We start from the raw sequence: 16,434 nt of genomic DNA on the forward strand, positions 1-16,434 counted from the left end.
ATTCTTTTATTAGTATTTTAAACTAAAGCCAAGCTCCCCATCAGAGAGAACTTCTAGTGGGCACCCATGCACCTCAGCTTGAGGGCGGCCATCCAGAAGGTGGGCTGCATTCTGTCTCCGCTGATCGCGCCACTCTCGATCCTGCTCCTCTGGTGATGGGTCGTGTTCTTCCTCTAGATGCTCTGCCTGTCCCACCTGCTCCATTTCCTCCTCTTCCAGTGCCTTCCTGTGTTCCTCTTCCACTTGACGCCCCTCAGGCTCTCTGGGTTCTACTTGGTTCTGCTCTTCTAGAGCCTGAAATCCTGCTTCCTTCTGCATGGATGACAAAGGTTTCTCTTCCATTCTTCTAGGCATCGCGTCATGGTTCTGCTGCCCCTTGTTATTTCAAGATAAGCACATCATAAGACATGACACTTTTCTATTTCAAATGTGGTGACATTATGCTTCTATTACCACATCTAAAGGGCTACAGCATAAGCAAAATCCTGGAGTCTAGAAATATACACAGCCATGACTAAAAAGGAAGAGAGGTGCGAGGAAGCTATTTCATTCTCACTGTGTCATCTCACCCTAAGACATAAATAATCCAGGCAAAATTTTATCTCAGAGAATGCTCAGAGACCAGGAAACTGAAGCCTACCAGTAACCATTTATTAGGAACGCACGTCCCTCAAAGGCAATCTGACTCCAGCTCTGCTTAGACTAGAAAGGAAAACAAGCAAAAAAAAAAAAAAAATAGAAACTGGAAATCCTCAATCCTGATGCTTATGAAAGCTGCTTTAAGGTCAGTTTCTTCTCAACAGATATTTTAAAGGACTGGGATAAGCTTTAAGACTCAGTTGAAGAAGAACTGGGTTGCTTTCTCATTAGCTTCACTTACTAGTCAGCAGAAGGGGCTTGCACTACTAATGGACATCCATGGTTGTACAAAATAGTTTTAGCTAAGCAAGACACAAAATATTCTTTGTTACATTTCAATTTGTGCCAGCCAGTGTGCTTGTGAGTGCCCAGACACATAGCTGTTTATGTTGGGAGAGCATGTGGGAGTGTGTGGGAGTGTGTGGGAGCATGAGGAAGCTTGTGCGAGCATGATGTCAGCCTCAAGTCACATTTCTCAGGAGGCCTATATCTTGTGAACTGAGACACGGTCCCTCGTGAGGACTCCAGGGTCATGAATTAGACTAGATTGGCTGGTCAATGAGCCCCTGAGATCCTCTGCCTTTCCTTCTCCAACACTAGAATTGTAGGCACACCCCACATAAAAATTGGCCTCTATGTTGGATTCAACCTAGGCTTGTGGCAGACATTTTACTGAATCACCTTGCCAGGCCATCAAATATTAATGAATCTTGTTTCATCGTTTTGTACCAAAGGCAATCTGTCCATTTATTACAATAAACAATACAATTATAGATGATATTAGTATAATATATAATAAATTGACAGGATAAACACTGTCAAAACAGAAAACTAAACCACGGAAATAAAAACTTTTAGAAAACATCTTCTGTAAATGTGTTGAGTCTAAGCCATATTTTCCAATCTTTCTTTAATCTCTGTTAGCTTGGAGGATGAAACACTCATATGAAAATCTGTGGTGCCTTTCCCTTTTCCCTTTTCTTTATCAAGAAAAGGTACTTCTGTGGTCAGATTAACTTCTTATAATTGAGATGGCTAGAGGACCACACCATCGGCAAATTTAAATGGGAAGTCCTCTATGAAGGGAGATAATTATCACTCTTGTAAAAGTCAAGAATGTAAAGCATGGCATGGAGAGAAAAGTTCTTCCTTGAATATCTGAGACCTTCTAGAGGTGTACATTTGATGAAGTCCTCTGGCAAGTTTGCCATAAAACTGCATTGTAGAAAATGTTTTCCTCAAGGGCTCTAAGGGCTTTCAAACACCTGCCATTTATCCCCACTCTGTCCTTGTGAGGAAGGTTAGAGCAGATAACTTCTATCTCCCACTCCCAGTTGGAGCAAACCAAGCTCTGAATCATTAGACAGTGATTCCAGTAAGCTGGAAGCCATACTAGCAGAGCAGAGAATCAAATGACAGGCCTGCTCTCCTAGTGTGCTGTCGGAATTGCTGGATATAAATCCCCACCAAAAACCGCATTGCAAGAACCCCAAGCCTGTTTTTGAAGGAATGTGCTGTTCATGCTGAAAACATTCATATTGCAAGCTCGACTCATGTTGACTTCATTATCCCCATGAGATGGCTAGCCACTTGCAGACACAACTTCTCAAACATTTACTGCAAGCCTGTCACAGCGTGATGTGGAGATCACAGGACAACTCTTTACCTTCCTCCATTTGGATCCTATGAAATGAACTCAAGCCGTTAATCTTGAGAGCAGGGGCCTTCACCTGCTGAGCCACTTCCCCAGCCCACACAAGGAACTTTGTAAGAATTAATGATAAGTAAGACCACGCTGGCGAGGTTATACTTGTGAAACATACTCAAGCATGTCTTGATTTTCATGAAGAATAAGAATAAAGCGAATTGTGACCAGGTTACAAAGACATTTTAGTATGATTTGCTGTGCTCTCTATGAGAGCAGAAGTGTACCAATTTCTATTCGATTAGCTTTAATATGGAAGTGGGTTACCACATAATAGTCTCATGCTATTCAAACCTGTTACCTATTCAAAGGAGAGAAGAACTATCTCACCTTCAGATATTCAGATACCAGAGCTCCTTTAATACAAGTAAATTTACATGGATACAGACAAAGCCAGAAAATTCTTTTCCAGTAAATGCTACAGCTTTAATTATCAATGTGTTCCCCAGACTAGCTGAATTGGTTAGAAATACAAATCCCTAGGCCACATCTCGAATTAACTGAATTGGAAAGTGGAGCTGTGGCTAAGAAGCCTGCGCTTTAACATACCCTACTGGGGATTCAAATGTTTCAGAACTTCTAGGAATCTGCTTGGTAGGAAATGTGGGGTGTACAGAGGACAGTTCCCCTCAGGACAGCTGCACCGGAAGGGAACTTCACCTCCCAGGAATCCCCAGGTCAAACCTCTCACCTCTTGTAGCTCTCCTGTCAGCTTCTCTCTTACGTTGTAACCTTGAGGAGGGTGAGTCCCATGGGTAAATGTGACATTCTGCTGCTCAGCTGGGTCAGGATTTCGAAAGCTTGGAATCCTGTTCAGTGTATCTTTCAGCTGTTTATATTCTGCAACTTGAGTCTGCGTGTAAATTGTACAGTTGAAAGAAAATCACACAATTTGAGGGAGGAAGAAAAAAGAACATTCCTAAGTCAATTAGGTGGGCTTTTAGGGTCACTGGATGACACGGAAAAGCATTAAACTTGAGTTTGTTAGCAGAGTAGCAGATTGCCTTCATGCACTAGCACTGCCTCTTTGGACATGCTTGACTACTTCTGAGCACATGCAAATGAGAATCAGAATTAAGAGACTTAAAAAAAATCTAAGACAGGTTAGTTTTCCAGGCTATGTGAGACAAAATAAGAACTTTGTCAATCATTCTATTATAAGCATCATTATTAAAAGACACCTATGTAATCAATGCTTTATCACATTAAAAACCTATTTGAAGACTTACATAATTATTCAAATTGAGACACATTAACAGTATGTCCTGGGTTACAGCTTTCAATGGATGCTATCTTTCTATCATCTGTCTGTCTGTCTGTCCATCCATCTCTCTATCATCTGTCATCTATCATCCATCTATCTATCTATCTATCTATCTATCTATCTATCTATCTATCTATCTATCTATCTATGCTCAGCTTCTCCTTAAGTGACTTATGCTCTAATACGTTTATTTACTTGCTACCTTCTAGATTGCCTTCTATTTTGTGCTCTGAGGTAGCAGAGATCAGCAAAACAACAGAGAAAATGAATCTGAGTTTTTATTCATCAATTCCAAATGTCCTTTTGGCTTTAAATGACAAAGCAGCATTTGAGTTTAAGCCTAGTAGAGGACATGCATGGGTGTATATTTGCTATGGGAGATAAAGAGGAGTGTGTCTTTTTTTTTTTAAACAAACAGCTAGAAAGGTAGAAAGTACACCAATAACTTTAACAGAATCAGCATACACATTTCATGTGCACTACTTCTCTTATTCTAAAACCAGAATTCGAGTGTAAAGAGAACTTACACAGAACCTCTGCACTTCCATGCCTGGAGAGAAGCACTCATTTATCTCTTCTTCTCTTTCAATATGTGCTTGTATGTGTGTGGTGCTGTGTCCACCTTTGATCTACATACAGGTTATGTGATTATGTGCATACACATGTGCATGTACATGTGTGCCTGTGCATGTGGAAGCCCAAGGTTTACATCAAGTGGCTTTTCTCTATCATTACTTATCTTTTTTTATTTTAAGACAAGGTCTCTCATCAATCTGCATCTCACGAATTCAGCTAGGATGGCTGTCCAATGGGTTCAAGGAGCTACTTATCTTTTCTCCAATCTTCTCACTGTTGGGATTATAATATATGCTTCCATATCTGACCTTCCTGTAGGGATTGGGGATCCAATCTCTAGTCCTCATGATTCTGTGGCAGGCACTATACTGTCTGAGTCATCTTCCCAGTTCTGTTTTGTCTCTTCTAGTTTCCAAAAAGTGAAGGTGTGAGCTGGCTAAATATGTATCAGAGTAGTACGTGCATATAATTTCTATGAAAATGTAATTTGTAACTGGCAGTGGCCTGTACTTCAGAAATTAATCAGAACATTTGGTGTTCAACTTTGGAGTTCAAAAACAAAACAAAAATCATAATCAAAAACAAGAACAACAAAAACCAAAGCCAAAAACAAAACCAACAAAACAAAACAAGTGACATCCACATAGCTATGGTCTTAGGTGGAGAGATATATAAAACTCAATTCCATCCATTCTCTTTCTCTTCCTTTAAGGCAGTGATTCTCAACCCATACACTGTGACCTCTTGGATGGGGGCGCTTAGATGACGCTTTCACAGGAGTCACCTAAAACCATCTGCATATCAGATGTTTATATTACAAATCATAACTGTAGCAAAACTACAATTATGAAGTAGTAACAAAAGTAATTTTATAGTTGGGGTTCACCACAGCATGAGGAAATGTATTAAGGTGGTGCAGCATTGGGAAGGCTATGAAATATTGCTCTAAGGTGTGCAATCCAGGAAGGTAGTCAAGATGTGGTTCCCTGTACACCAAGGATCATATGAAAAGATGTAGAGACTATGCCCTCCACTCCAGAAATGATACTGTTTTTTTTTTTTAAAAAAAACTTGTTTTAGATCTTAAATTAAAATTAAAATTTAAAGTGCCTGCCAAAGGGTGTGTGTGTGTGTGTGTGTGTGTGTGTGTGTGTGTGTGTGTGTGTGTGAGAGAGAGAGAGAGAGAGAGAGAGAGAGAGAGAGGCGGGGGAGATAATTGAGATTGCCTGCCTCAGTACCATTGTGGGTATCAAAGGCCTTTCCTTCCACTTCTGGTGGATTCTGGGGATCAAAGTATGGTTGAAAGGCTCATGTGACAAGCATTTGACCCACTGAACCATCAATAAGCCCTAGATTTATCAACAAAGAATCTCATAAGAGTTTTTTTTCATATTACCAGAAAGAACAAATTTCCCTCTCTTGGAGATTTGCATGAAGTTGTGATATGATGTTATTTACTTAATGTATGTACCCTTCAAAATTTGTATATCTGAAATTTAACAATTTTTTTATACCAACCACAGATCAAAGGTTCGTATATTATAAGATACTCAGGTCCTAAGGGTAGAATTGTCATAAATGAAGTTAGTGCCCTGATAATAGGGAACCAGGAAGCATTCTCAATCTCTCTCTACAACATGACAATACAAGATGCCAGGAGTCACCAAGCCAGATGAAAGTCCTCACAGGAATCTAAATGTAGGCAGCGTAATTGCAATTTAGGATTCCAGGTTTCTGGAACTGTGATTGATTTGTTGTGTCCAGGCCACCAGTCAATGGTATTTTGTTACCTCAGCCCAAATTAATAGAGACATATGGCTCTAATTAAGGCAATTAAGGGATGCGCTAGTTATAGAATAAATATTAAGACCAAAAGAGAAAAAAAACCCACCCTCAAAAGGCAGACCTTTTATCAATCTCTTATTCAAAATTCTTAAGTTTATACATGCAGTTAAATACACTAAATAATTAAATAGAACATGATACATAGGTTCTTTGTGCACATTTATCTTTTATTCTATTACAGAATTCTTTCAGGTCTGGGGAAGGGAAACTAGATGAATTCCTGGGGGTGACTGGGATCAGGGAGTTCCAGACTGATGAGAGACTGTCTCAAAGTGGAAGATGTCCCGAGGCGTGACTGTGGCTTCCACTGACACGCGTGTTCACAACCATGCATGGAATAATGGCAGAAACCTCAAACACTGGCTCAGAAGGACCACTCATGTGCTACTTCACAATTGGTTCGGTTCACTAAAGAAATGACTTTAATTCTAGTTCTGCACATTTTCAGATTGTTGCTTATGGTAATATTTGTGGCTATTGCAACACAGTGTTCACATCAGCTTCCCACCTTTTACTGTGTGAACCTCCCATAAAATAACACTCGGCAAACCTTAAACTTCGGAACGCAGCAAGGCTTAGAAATAATCAGTTCATATAAGGTAAAAATCACCACGGGCAAGAGAGACATAGACAGACACCTGATTGACCGAAGTACCCAAGGAGGGACAGTTCACAATGCCCTGTCTCTAACTGTGGAAGCTATGGGTGGTTGATGGCGGACAGAAGAAGGATAATCAATGTTTCTCTGTGATTGTAGCCATAGTTAGGTTTCCAGTGCTCCAGTGTATGGACCCAAACCCGTGTCCATATAGGTGGCAAATTGGGTGAGTGAGATAAAATGAAAAGGGAGAGGGGACGTGAAGTTGGCAAGGGGATGAGTTGGTGGCCCAAGGGGATTTGAGAGGGAAACGCCAGGTGACTATAATCATATATTACATATACATATGAAACCATCAAGGATTAACTTAAAACATTAAAGAAAACTGTAATGTGAGAACGCACTTAGAAAACTGCAAAGCAAATGAATTCTTTTTATAATGTAAAAACAAACAAACAGCCTAGTCCCCTAAAGGCAAACAGAAGTCACGGAAAGAGATGTAAATAGGTGTGAGCCCGATGTATTACAGCTTTTAATAATTTTTTGAAGCTAAGACCAAGTGAGTCAGTCAGGCAGTCTTACTTCTCTGGTTCTCTAGCTGTAAAGTCCACATCTGGATCCACCTTGCCAAGCTCTCCACAGCTTGGGTTTGATTGTTTAGTCATTTAACAGACATATACCAAGAGAATGGCTTATTCCAGGGGCTGTTCTATCCACTGAACAAATGGAGATCATGACTCTTGGTTTTCTTTTCCACTGACCCTTCTGCTAGTCTATAGTATGGACAGCCCTATGTAAACCTTATCCTAAAAGGAGTATGCACGTAGGCTGGGATGCTGGGAATAAGGGATGGAGAGAAGAAAAGATCTGGGAACGATTTATTCAGGGAGTCAGCATCACAAACCCTATACCTAATTTACCAAGAGTTGACACAGGCCAGAGAGATGCAAAAGTCCAGATTCACAGGTCACACTGTGAGTTAAGAATCTTTCATGGAGGACCTAGTAGAGGCAGATACAGTTATGTATAAAAAGCAATGAAGAGTTTATTTAGTAGTCTCTTTGGTGACTTTGAAAAGCATGCATTTTCCCCAGGATTAGGAGTGCTGTCATAACTCTCTGAAGACTGTGTTGTCAGAAACGACATGCATGAAGGGATTTGGAAATAGGAAGCCGACTTCCAAAGGACCCAACAAAGGCTGCTCCCTCCTAACCTGCGCAGCAGCCAGTGCCCTCTTGTGGTCTTCCAAAGTCACTACAAGCTGTTCGTGCTCGGAGAGTAAATTCTTATGCTGTTGCTACACAAAAAAGAAGTTTACACCGTTGAGCTAAATTAACGTCACAAAACAGAACTCTTTGGTGCGGCCACCCAAATGTCATTTGCTCATTTGATGGAAGGGATAGCAGCATTTGTTAAGTTGAAAAATGACTGGAGATAGGTACGATGTATGGAGGTTTCTAAAATCTCTCAAAATGGCCCTGCTCCCCAGACACACCTTTCACTAGAAGTTAGTCTCTGTAGGAAAAACCACCTTGCAGTGTAATTATCCAACAAGATAATGAGTTCAGCATCGACAGAAATCATCAGGTGTCCCTGGGCACATTTAGCTTATGCCAACAAAGTGGTAAAAGTACCAAGTATACTCCAGGAATGCACAGCCCATGTCAGGGATGAGTTTGCAAAGCAGATCAATTAAGGAGGGAATTTTTAAAAAGAAAAATCTTTATTTTTATTTTTTAATTGTGTGTGTGTGTGCGTGCGTGTGTGTGTGTGTGTGTGTGTGTGTGTGTGTGTGTTTGTGTGTTGGTCAAGAGGTATGCATGTGAGTGCAGTGTCCACAGAGGACCGACAAGGACATTAGGTTCCCTAGAGTTGGGGGTACAGGTGGTTGTGAGCTACAGTACTAGGGGGCCAACTGTGGCTCCTTTGCAACAGTGGTCAGCACATACTCCTAACCTCTCCGCCATCTCTCCAGCTCCCACGAATGACTTCTGAAGCCATTCTGAAAAGTAGAGGAGACAAACGCCCCAGAGCCAACCGTCTGATTCATCTTACCTTGACATCTTGAAGCTGTGTGTGAATGTCTTGGTGTGCTTTTCGTAGTTGTCTATTCTCCTCTCTCAAATTATATACAGTTTCTGTTTTGTAAGAACAACCACATATAAATAATGAGAACTCTCTAGTTTTTAGGCCATAATTTGAAACTTGAAAACTTCTTTAAAGATGTATTTTGAACTTTAAGAGTAAAATATTCCAAGTCAACAAGACTGCATCCTATGGCACACAACATGGGATCAAAGGCTCGCTGCAAAATGACCCGGGTCATTGGCCTCTGGAAACAGTCTATACTTTTCATATTAAGGAAACAACTTATTCATACAGATGTTGAAAATTAAACATTTCTGTTAATTAACAATCCTTTGGGATTGAATGTGATGGACAGGTGGTCTCGGATTTTAGGATCTTCAGAAACAAATGTAGTTATGAACAGAAAAGACATTATTTCTCATAGCATCTATAATTTTCATACCCCTCAGAAGGTACTAGAGACAATAGAAACCCCACTTGTTTGATGATAACCTCTAATTTTTTTGTAGCCCTATCATTGGATTCTTGGTCAATCTAAATTCAACTCTAAGTAGATCTTTCCCCAGTTAGAATGTGAGTGTGGAGTCAGAGTGATATCCACTCCCAACCTCCCCCATTCAGGTACCAGCTTGCTCTTGAGAATTCCAAATCTATCTCTCTATTTTTAGAAGCCCTATCATTACATGTATTTTACATGTTAAACAGTATTCAAACTTATAAACTTGGTGATCTTTTGAAAAATGTGCCTCCGTAGACTTTTCCACCTTTGAACACTCATCACTGTTTAAAAATAGATCTAGTAATATCTGTCAGCATGAGGCCAATGAGTGCAGGGTAATACATAGCACAAGATGATTTTACAATTTATGTTGTAGGAAGCAATGATTGGTAGAAAGAAACAGGGCACGATTAATACCCGAGCTGGGACAGCAGATGTTACCTAAATCTGGACTGCACCAGGCAAATGGTCCCCATCTAAAGATACTTCTGCAAACAAGGCTTCATCTCTCCAGGGGAAGTTAAGCATCACAGAGTATCAGTTCCTTTCTCTCACCACACCCAGTGCCGTTTTACTTTCTCATTGCCCCTTGTGGACACGTGGGCACAGGATTTATCATTGCACGTGCGGCGAGAAAGTTAAGAACAAAATAAGATCCGGCCTTCATGTCATAGCCGATTATCTCAGAAGTTGAAACAGGACACCAGTGGTCACAAGGATCTTTTGTGTGCTGCAAATTGCATGGGGCTTTTTAACAAAAACACCTGGAATCTAACCTTGATGAGCTAATCCTGATTTTTACTTTCAAACTTATTGGCAGTGGATTCCATGAGTTCTCTGGGTTTCAGCCAGCAAGGGTTGCTCACCAACCTCCAGATCTCCATAGGCTAAGTAAAGCAAGACACCGGCCTGCCTGCCTCCAGGTTTGTGATGAGAATTCAGTAAAACCATCCAGCAGAAGGGTTTAGAACCAGGTGAAACCCTGGTCCTAATACATTATGGAAATGTGTCATAAGCCATTATAGTCATTATGATAAAGAGAATTACATAGATTTCCATGCTGTCAGCCTTCCTTAAGAGAGGGGAGATCTAGATACACCTTTTGTACCACACGAAGCTACCAAACATGCCTGCACTCACAGTCCCTAGCCACCACTGCCCCTTCGTTGATCACAAAATGCTTCAACTTTATAGCCTAAGTATCTCATCTAGAGTCTGGCCTTACTTCCACTTCCGTTGCTGTGATAAAATACCAGGACAAAAGCAGCTTGGGGGACAGAAGGTTTTAGTCCAAACGGCCAGGTCATAGCACATCCCTTTAGGAAAACACAGCCACAGGTACGTGAGACATCTGGTCACACTGCATCCACAGTGAAGACTCAGAAAGAGAGGGATACCTGTATTTAGCTCTCCCAGCCATCTCCATTCAGCCCAGGACTCAATCAATGAAGTGATGCTGTCTACTATTAGGCCAACCCATCTAAACTAACCCAAATATGAAAACCATCAAGTGCATACTCAAAGGCCCACCTAAGAGATCTTTTCAGGTGGCTTTGGATTGATTCAAGTTGGTAACTGACAGCAATTACTACAGTCAGACAATTATTCTAACCAAACAGTAGTATAAGCATGGAAAGCGGCCATCAGAGTGTCCAGGCCCTTTCTATACTCACGTGTTTCAGATCCCTTCAAGAAATTTCTTCCAAAAGTTGCTTCTTATGACTCCTTTTTGCTTTCTATCTCTTCTAAGTGTTGTGTGTGCATGCGTGCATGTGTGTTTTATGTGTATGTGTGTAATTTCTTTGCTTACGGATGACCTGTTCCCTACAGCATCTTATATTTCCACTTTTCCACTTATGTCTTGTGTGCAAAGCTCTGAGGCTGAAATACCTTGGTAGTCAGAAATCATGCGTTTGTGTCCTTCTAGTTCCTGTAGTTCTGTTTTGATATGTGTGTGTGTGTGTGTGTGTGTATAATTAAAATTTTACTAAATGTGAATGTTGCTTTAAAAATAATGAGAAAGGAACTGATTTAGAATTTAAGAGCACTTACTGCTCTTCCAGATGATCCTGATTTAATTTCCAGCACCCATGAGTCAGCTCACAACCATCCTTTGGGGCCTCTAGGGGGTTGAGGGATGCTTGTGGTGCACAGGCACATGTGCAGGCAAAACACCATTTACATGAAACAAAAATTAGCAGAGTAAAAATAATGAGTAGAATATGCACAAGAGAGATTGCTATTCAGTGTGATTATTAACGTTAAGAGCACTAAAGAATGTAAAGGCCTTCAGGTAGGTCAGCACCGCAGCCCTGTGTGTGCTCCTGCTGAAACGGTGTACAAAGGCAGCTCTGGCCATACCTTTGAGCTTGGAAAGTTCTTGTTCCTTTTCTTGCTGAAGCTGCAGGTATCTCTGCTTGTGGTCGTTGAATGCTCTGCTGAAATCTTCCCCTTGCTTACGATGTTCCTCTTCCAGGTCACTGTGCTGCTTCCTCAGCTCCTCATGCTGACTCTAAAAGATGGACACTTGAATGACACCTTCTCTAAACCACATAAGCACTTACCTCTTGACACACAAGCATTTATTCCTTCACCGAGTGGCCTTTCTCTTATCAGAAGGTGAGAATCAGGACAGACTCATTCCACAAGGTTGGGTTCTGTTTGTCTGTCTCTTTCATTCCCTAACTTTTCAACTGAGAAGTTTGAGATCGTGTTCAAACGTAAACCTCCTCTTGGTTTTAAATACCAACATGAGTCGGAAGCTAACACAAGCAATGGAAAGGGGTGGAGGAATCTAAAGCTATTTCCCTGTAGTCAAAGTATCAAAGGAAAGAGGTAAAGGTAATAATAAATATGACCGTGGCTACTTTGTGTATTTTCTCTAGTTAATAAGCAGGATTGAGGCTCTAAGTATTCATGGGACGTTACAGGATAACTCTAGATAAATCTGAAAAATGTTCAAGACCCTTCACAGTACAGTATTTGCACATTTCTACCACCACGCTTTCGATCCCTTTGAGATTGCTTCTCTTCCTAAGATAAACATTACGCACACCGCTGGTGCTATATTGACTACAATGTCAAAGAAATAATGGGAAGAAAAAGTCTGCTTATATTCAATATACACTCAATTCTCTTGTAGATATTTGGAAAATACTCAAAGGCAGGACCACTGACCACAAAGGACCACTTTATTCAACATTTGTTTGGTTTTCAGTTTTCTAGTGACCCAGTTTGAGAGTGATTGCAGAAGTGAAGAGGCAGAGGTGACCATCTTGCCACTGGGGAAAGTAATGAATTGTTTCTAGAATTTTCATTTATTTGATTACTTATCAGAACTCTACACCACCCTTACAAGTTTGTTAAACTCTAGTCTCCAAATGGTTTATGTGGAAGGATGGCTTGCTTTAAGTACTACATTGTTGAAGATGAGAGAGGTTCTAGGTTCAGTGGAAGGTATGTGCCCTACTGTGTGAAGGGATAGGAAGCAGAAAACTAACACCCAGGGCTAATGTGGGGCAGAGAGCCTGGGTGGATTTGCACGTGGTGCTGAGAGCTGTGTTACTGCCTATCAGGTTGACAGAATCAATAACTCTTACTTTTTGCGGTTTTGATCTCTCTTTGACACTTGAGAATGAGTTTTTCCCAAGGCCCAAGGAAAGAAAGTATTCAAACAATAAATTGTGATCTCCGAGTAGCTAAAAGTACACCTCTTAGCCATTAGTAACACAAAGATTTTGAGTTCTACACACTCCAGTCTGTGTAAAATAAACACCACTGTGAGAGACTAAGCAAACCGCAAACTCTAAAGACATCAGAGAACAAATTTTAAAAAATAGCTAACCCATATATAACCAATTATTATATTAAAAAAGCAGGTAATACATTAACCACATTTTTGTAAAAACATAATAATCATGCTTAGGTATTAAAATAATTGATAATTTTTGATAACTGTGACAATATATACCAAGTCACCTTTTTCTAACCCTTCATTTTTATTCTATTAAACATTATTAACAGGTTCAAATGTCACCTGCTCCTTTCCTCATTCATGAAGGACAGTTAGGTTACTTACTTTCAGCATCTGATGTTGGACATTCAATGCACTGTATCTGCTATTAGAATCTTGCTGTAAAGAAAAGAAAACCAAATAAACAAAAAGCTGGGCAATGTGTTTCTATTGCTGTGGACAGCTTCATTCCCTAATAAAAGATTTTTATTTTTGCTTCTGAAAGCTAACATAAATTCTGTGTTAGAGACAGCATGTCTTCAGGATCATTTCTTTTATCTTTTTAGTTAGTAGTACTGGAGATTGGACTCAGGACCTTGCATGTGCTAGGCAATTACTCTACCACTGAGCCACCCTCTAAGAAGTCCCATTTCTTATTTAACAGCAGAAATGAGGCTTCAATTTTCTCCTGGGTTCCTAAGCTCTGAGTAATAAAAAGATTAGACATGGAATCATAAAATGATAGGTTGACAGGATTCTTAGAATTGTTTGGTTCTGTTTCTCATAATCCAAAGAAGCTTAGAGGCCCAGATAGTCATTGAACTTCTGAAAGTCACTGTGTATGGCTAATATGGGTTTTAGTATCCAGGACAGGTGAGAGGATCAGTTAAGAACAGACCTCACAAGTTCATGTTGTCTTAAGGAAGGAATCAAAAGGCTGCTCTTTCTGAAACTTCAGTGGGTATTCCCATAATCTGCACTGTATCACCACAGTGAGAAAGCAGAACCAATACCAGTACATTACACAGAATCAAAGCGAGAAATGCAGCTTGAGCCCTAGCTGAAGTCTCCCTGCTGATCCCACATCCTAGAACATCCCTGTGGTATAAGGGAGCAGCTGTCCAGACATCCCTCCTGGTTCCAACCTCCTCGACTGCCACTCCCTTCTCTAGGCTGATTCATTTTTTTGTACAGCACTCCCCTGCTGTGCTGTCACCACACAGGGGAACTCCTGTGTTTTCTCCTCATAGCTCATAAAATAAACTACACTCCTGGGTCATCATTTTACCCCCTGCTATTCTTTCTTTCTTTTTTTTAGTTTATAAAGAAATTATACTACAAAATATACAATTGTGTGCACCCAGGTCTGGTTGGGGCTTTTAAAAGCAAGTTAGAGTTGAAAGCCGAAAATGTCTTTCATGCAATTCAAAGAACTGACTTTCCTCAGCTTTGAAATTACTAAACACTAATGTTTTATTCAACTAACACTCATACATTTTTCTAGTGTAAGACAAAGACTGGCTTGTCTCCAGCCAATTTTAACTTTAAAATATTTTTAAATGGCAACATCACTCATTCTGTGCATAATTCATTCTTCAGATTCCTGCAATGCGAACTCTGAGACAGTTCTCCTGGTCGATAGTACTTTGTAAGCAAACAGAACTCTTACATGTCAGAGAAAAAAGACACTATGAGCAAATAGGAGAGGGAATAAAACTGCCTTCCCTGCTGGCACACATGGGAGCACATATCTATGATCCCAGCATGAGGAAAGTAAAGGCAGGAGGATCAGGAATTCAAAGTTATCCTCTGCTACTCAATGATTTTGAAGTCTTCCTGGATATATGAGAACCTGCTTCAAAATGCAGTCAGTAATCAAATGTAACCAAACATCTTTATGTGACACAGAGAAGCTACCTCAGTTTATCACTGGTCATCAGCAATGTGTCAAGAAGCAAGAAAAGGTAAGGTTTAAATAAACAATGAGTACAAGTTTTCCTCTCAGTTTTTTCAGTTTTTTTTTTTTTGAGCAAAATGTATGTCCACTCTATGATGCTTGTGATAGAGTAAACTTTGTTGCAGTTCTATTTTATTTCCCTCAAAGATCACGAAAATAAAAGGAAAGACATAACAAAACAAAGCCTTACCCTTCCTTTGTTCAGTGTTTCTTGTGCTTCTAACTTATAAACAAGGAAATCTAGGAAAGATAAAAATAGGGAAAGTAAAGTATAAGTTAACCCACATACAAACTTTTACACATCTCTGAGGAAAAAAATGCTACACTTTACTCAGACATACAAAAATGGTTTTAGTTCAAATCAATAGCCCTAAGGATTTATGTGTTTCACTTTACCACTTGAAGCTTTGGAAAACAGATGACAAAGCTTAGAGTTTTCCACTTTTTCCTGCTGTCTTCGAACCCGGCATCACCAGAAGCCATGGCAAGTGACCAATAGCACACTCAGAATAAATATCTCTGTGAAACCTGCCTTTGAAACGGAGGGGCAGGCGGGTACAGTTGAGACAAGGGTGATCTACGGCTACCCACTAGAGGGCCCACTAAATTCCTGCAGGAGCTGAAAAGACAATCAAGCCATCCAAGTCATGTTCAATGCTCTGAAAACTTCATTACCCACTAGATGGCTCTATAAAATCACTCTGCAGTGGAAGACAAGGCAAAGTCTTAAAGCATTTCTCAGAAGTTTTAAGTCTGTTCAACCTACGAGTCAGGAGAGTATTCCATAGTACTCAGCACTCATCCCCCACACTCACCAAAGGAGCAAGGGTTTAAATGCCAAGATGCATCACAAAACATGAATAAACAAGGACGAAGAATGGAGACAACTTCCATTTAGCAGGATCTAGAGTGGATGCTTGCTTCCAAAGCTCTGACAAAATTCAGTAGCACGGTCTGCCTGTGTGAGGTGGCAATTTCTAACTGAACAGCTGTGTTAGTCAAATTTTTTGTGCACTTATAGTAATGGCTGCTTCATTCCAAAGATTCCAGGGGGTGGGTCATGTTCTAAACAATGAATGGTTTCCCCAACCCAAGCTGTCAACAGAGATTTGATGCATTAGTGATACAACTATGTAATATTTAGAAAGGAAGTCATATATTAATTTATATGGTTCCCATGAAGGCTGCCAAAGAAGGGAAAGTTTCTAAACCCAATCTGGAGCCTCTAATACAGATGCTTCTTTACAGGACTGAAGGAGATGAAGGTCTTTGAGTCATGGCTTGGTGATGAAGCTCACACATCTTCCATTTGCTATCTGACTTGAAGTCCCACAGGAGAAGAAAGGGCTACTTCCCCATTACCAAGACTACATAAAATGTCTGCACTGTGCCTAACAGATTTATTGTCCTTTTCTGCCCACCTATAGCACTGGCTTCAGGCAAATTTGAGAGACAACAAAAAATATATAACCAAAAAGCATCGTAGTTCAAGTACATGGTCCATCAAAGAAGGGTAGGGGGAAACATCAA

The 16,434-nt window shown here is 40.3% G+C and overlaps 1 protein-coding gene across 2 annotated transcripts in view; it reads right to left on the reverse strand.

The window, feature by feature from the left end:
• Golim4 (golgi integral membrane protein 4) overlaps positions 1-16,434 on the reverse strand; it is a 92,473-nt gene that overhangs the window by 17,691 nt on the left and 58,348 nt on the right. Inside the window, exons 3-9 of one of the 2 annotated variants that reach the window (NM_001399468.1) lie at positions 15,095-15,144; positions 13,293-13,346; positions 11,576-11,726; positions 8,683-8,765; positions 7,841-7,924; positions 3,036-3,197; positions 73-375 (exon numbers count right to left, since the gene is read on the reverse strand). In NM_001399468.1, the coding sequence (NP_001386397.1) occupies positions 73-375; positions 3,036-3,197; positions 7,841-7,924; positions 8,683-8,765; positions 11,576-11,726; positions 13,293-13,346; positions 15,095-15,144 (887 nt within the window). The remainder of the gene's footprint in view (positions 1-72; positions 376-3,035; positions 3,198-7,840; positions 7,925-8,682; positions 8,766-11,575; positions 11,727-13,292; positions 13,347-15,094; positions 15,145-16,434) is intronic. The other variant, NM_001399469.1, reaches the window with a different exon arrangement.

Source organism: Rattus norvegicus, chromosome 2, assembly GCF_036323735.1.
Source record: "Rattus norvegicus strain BN/NHsdMcwi chromosome 2, GRCr8, whole genome shotgun sequence".
Lineage (NCBI taxonomy): Eukaryota > Metazoa > Chordata > Mammalia > Rodentia > Muridae > Rattus > Rattus norvegicus.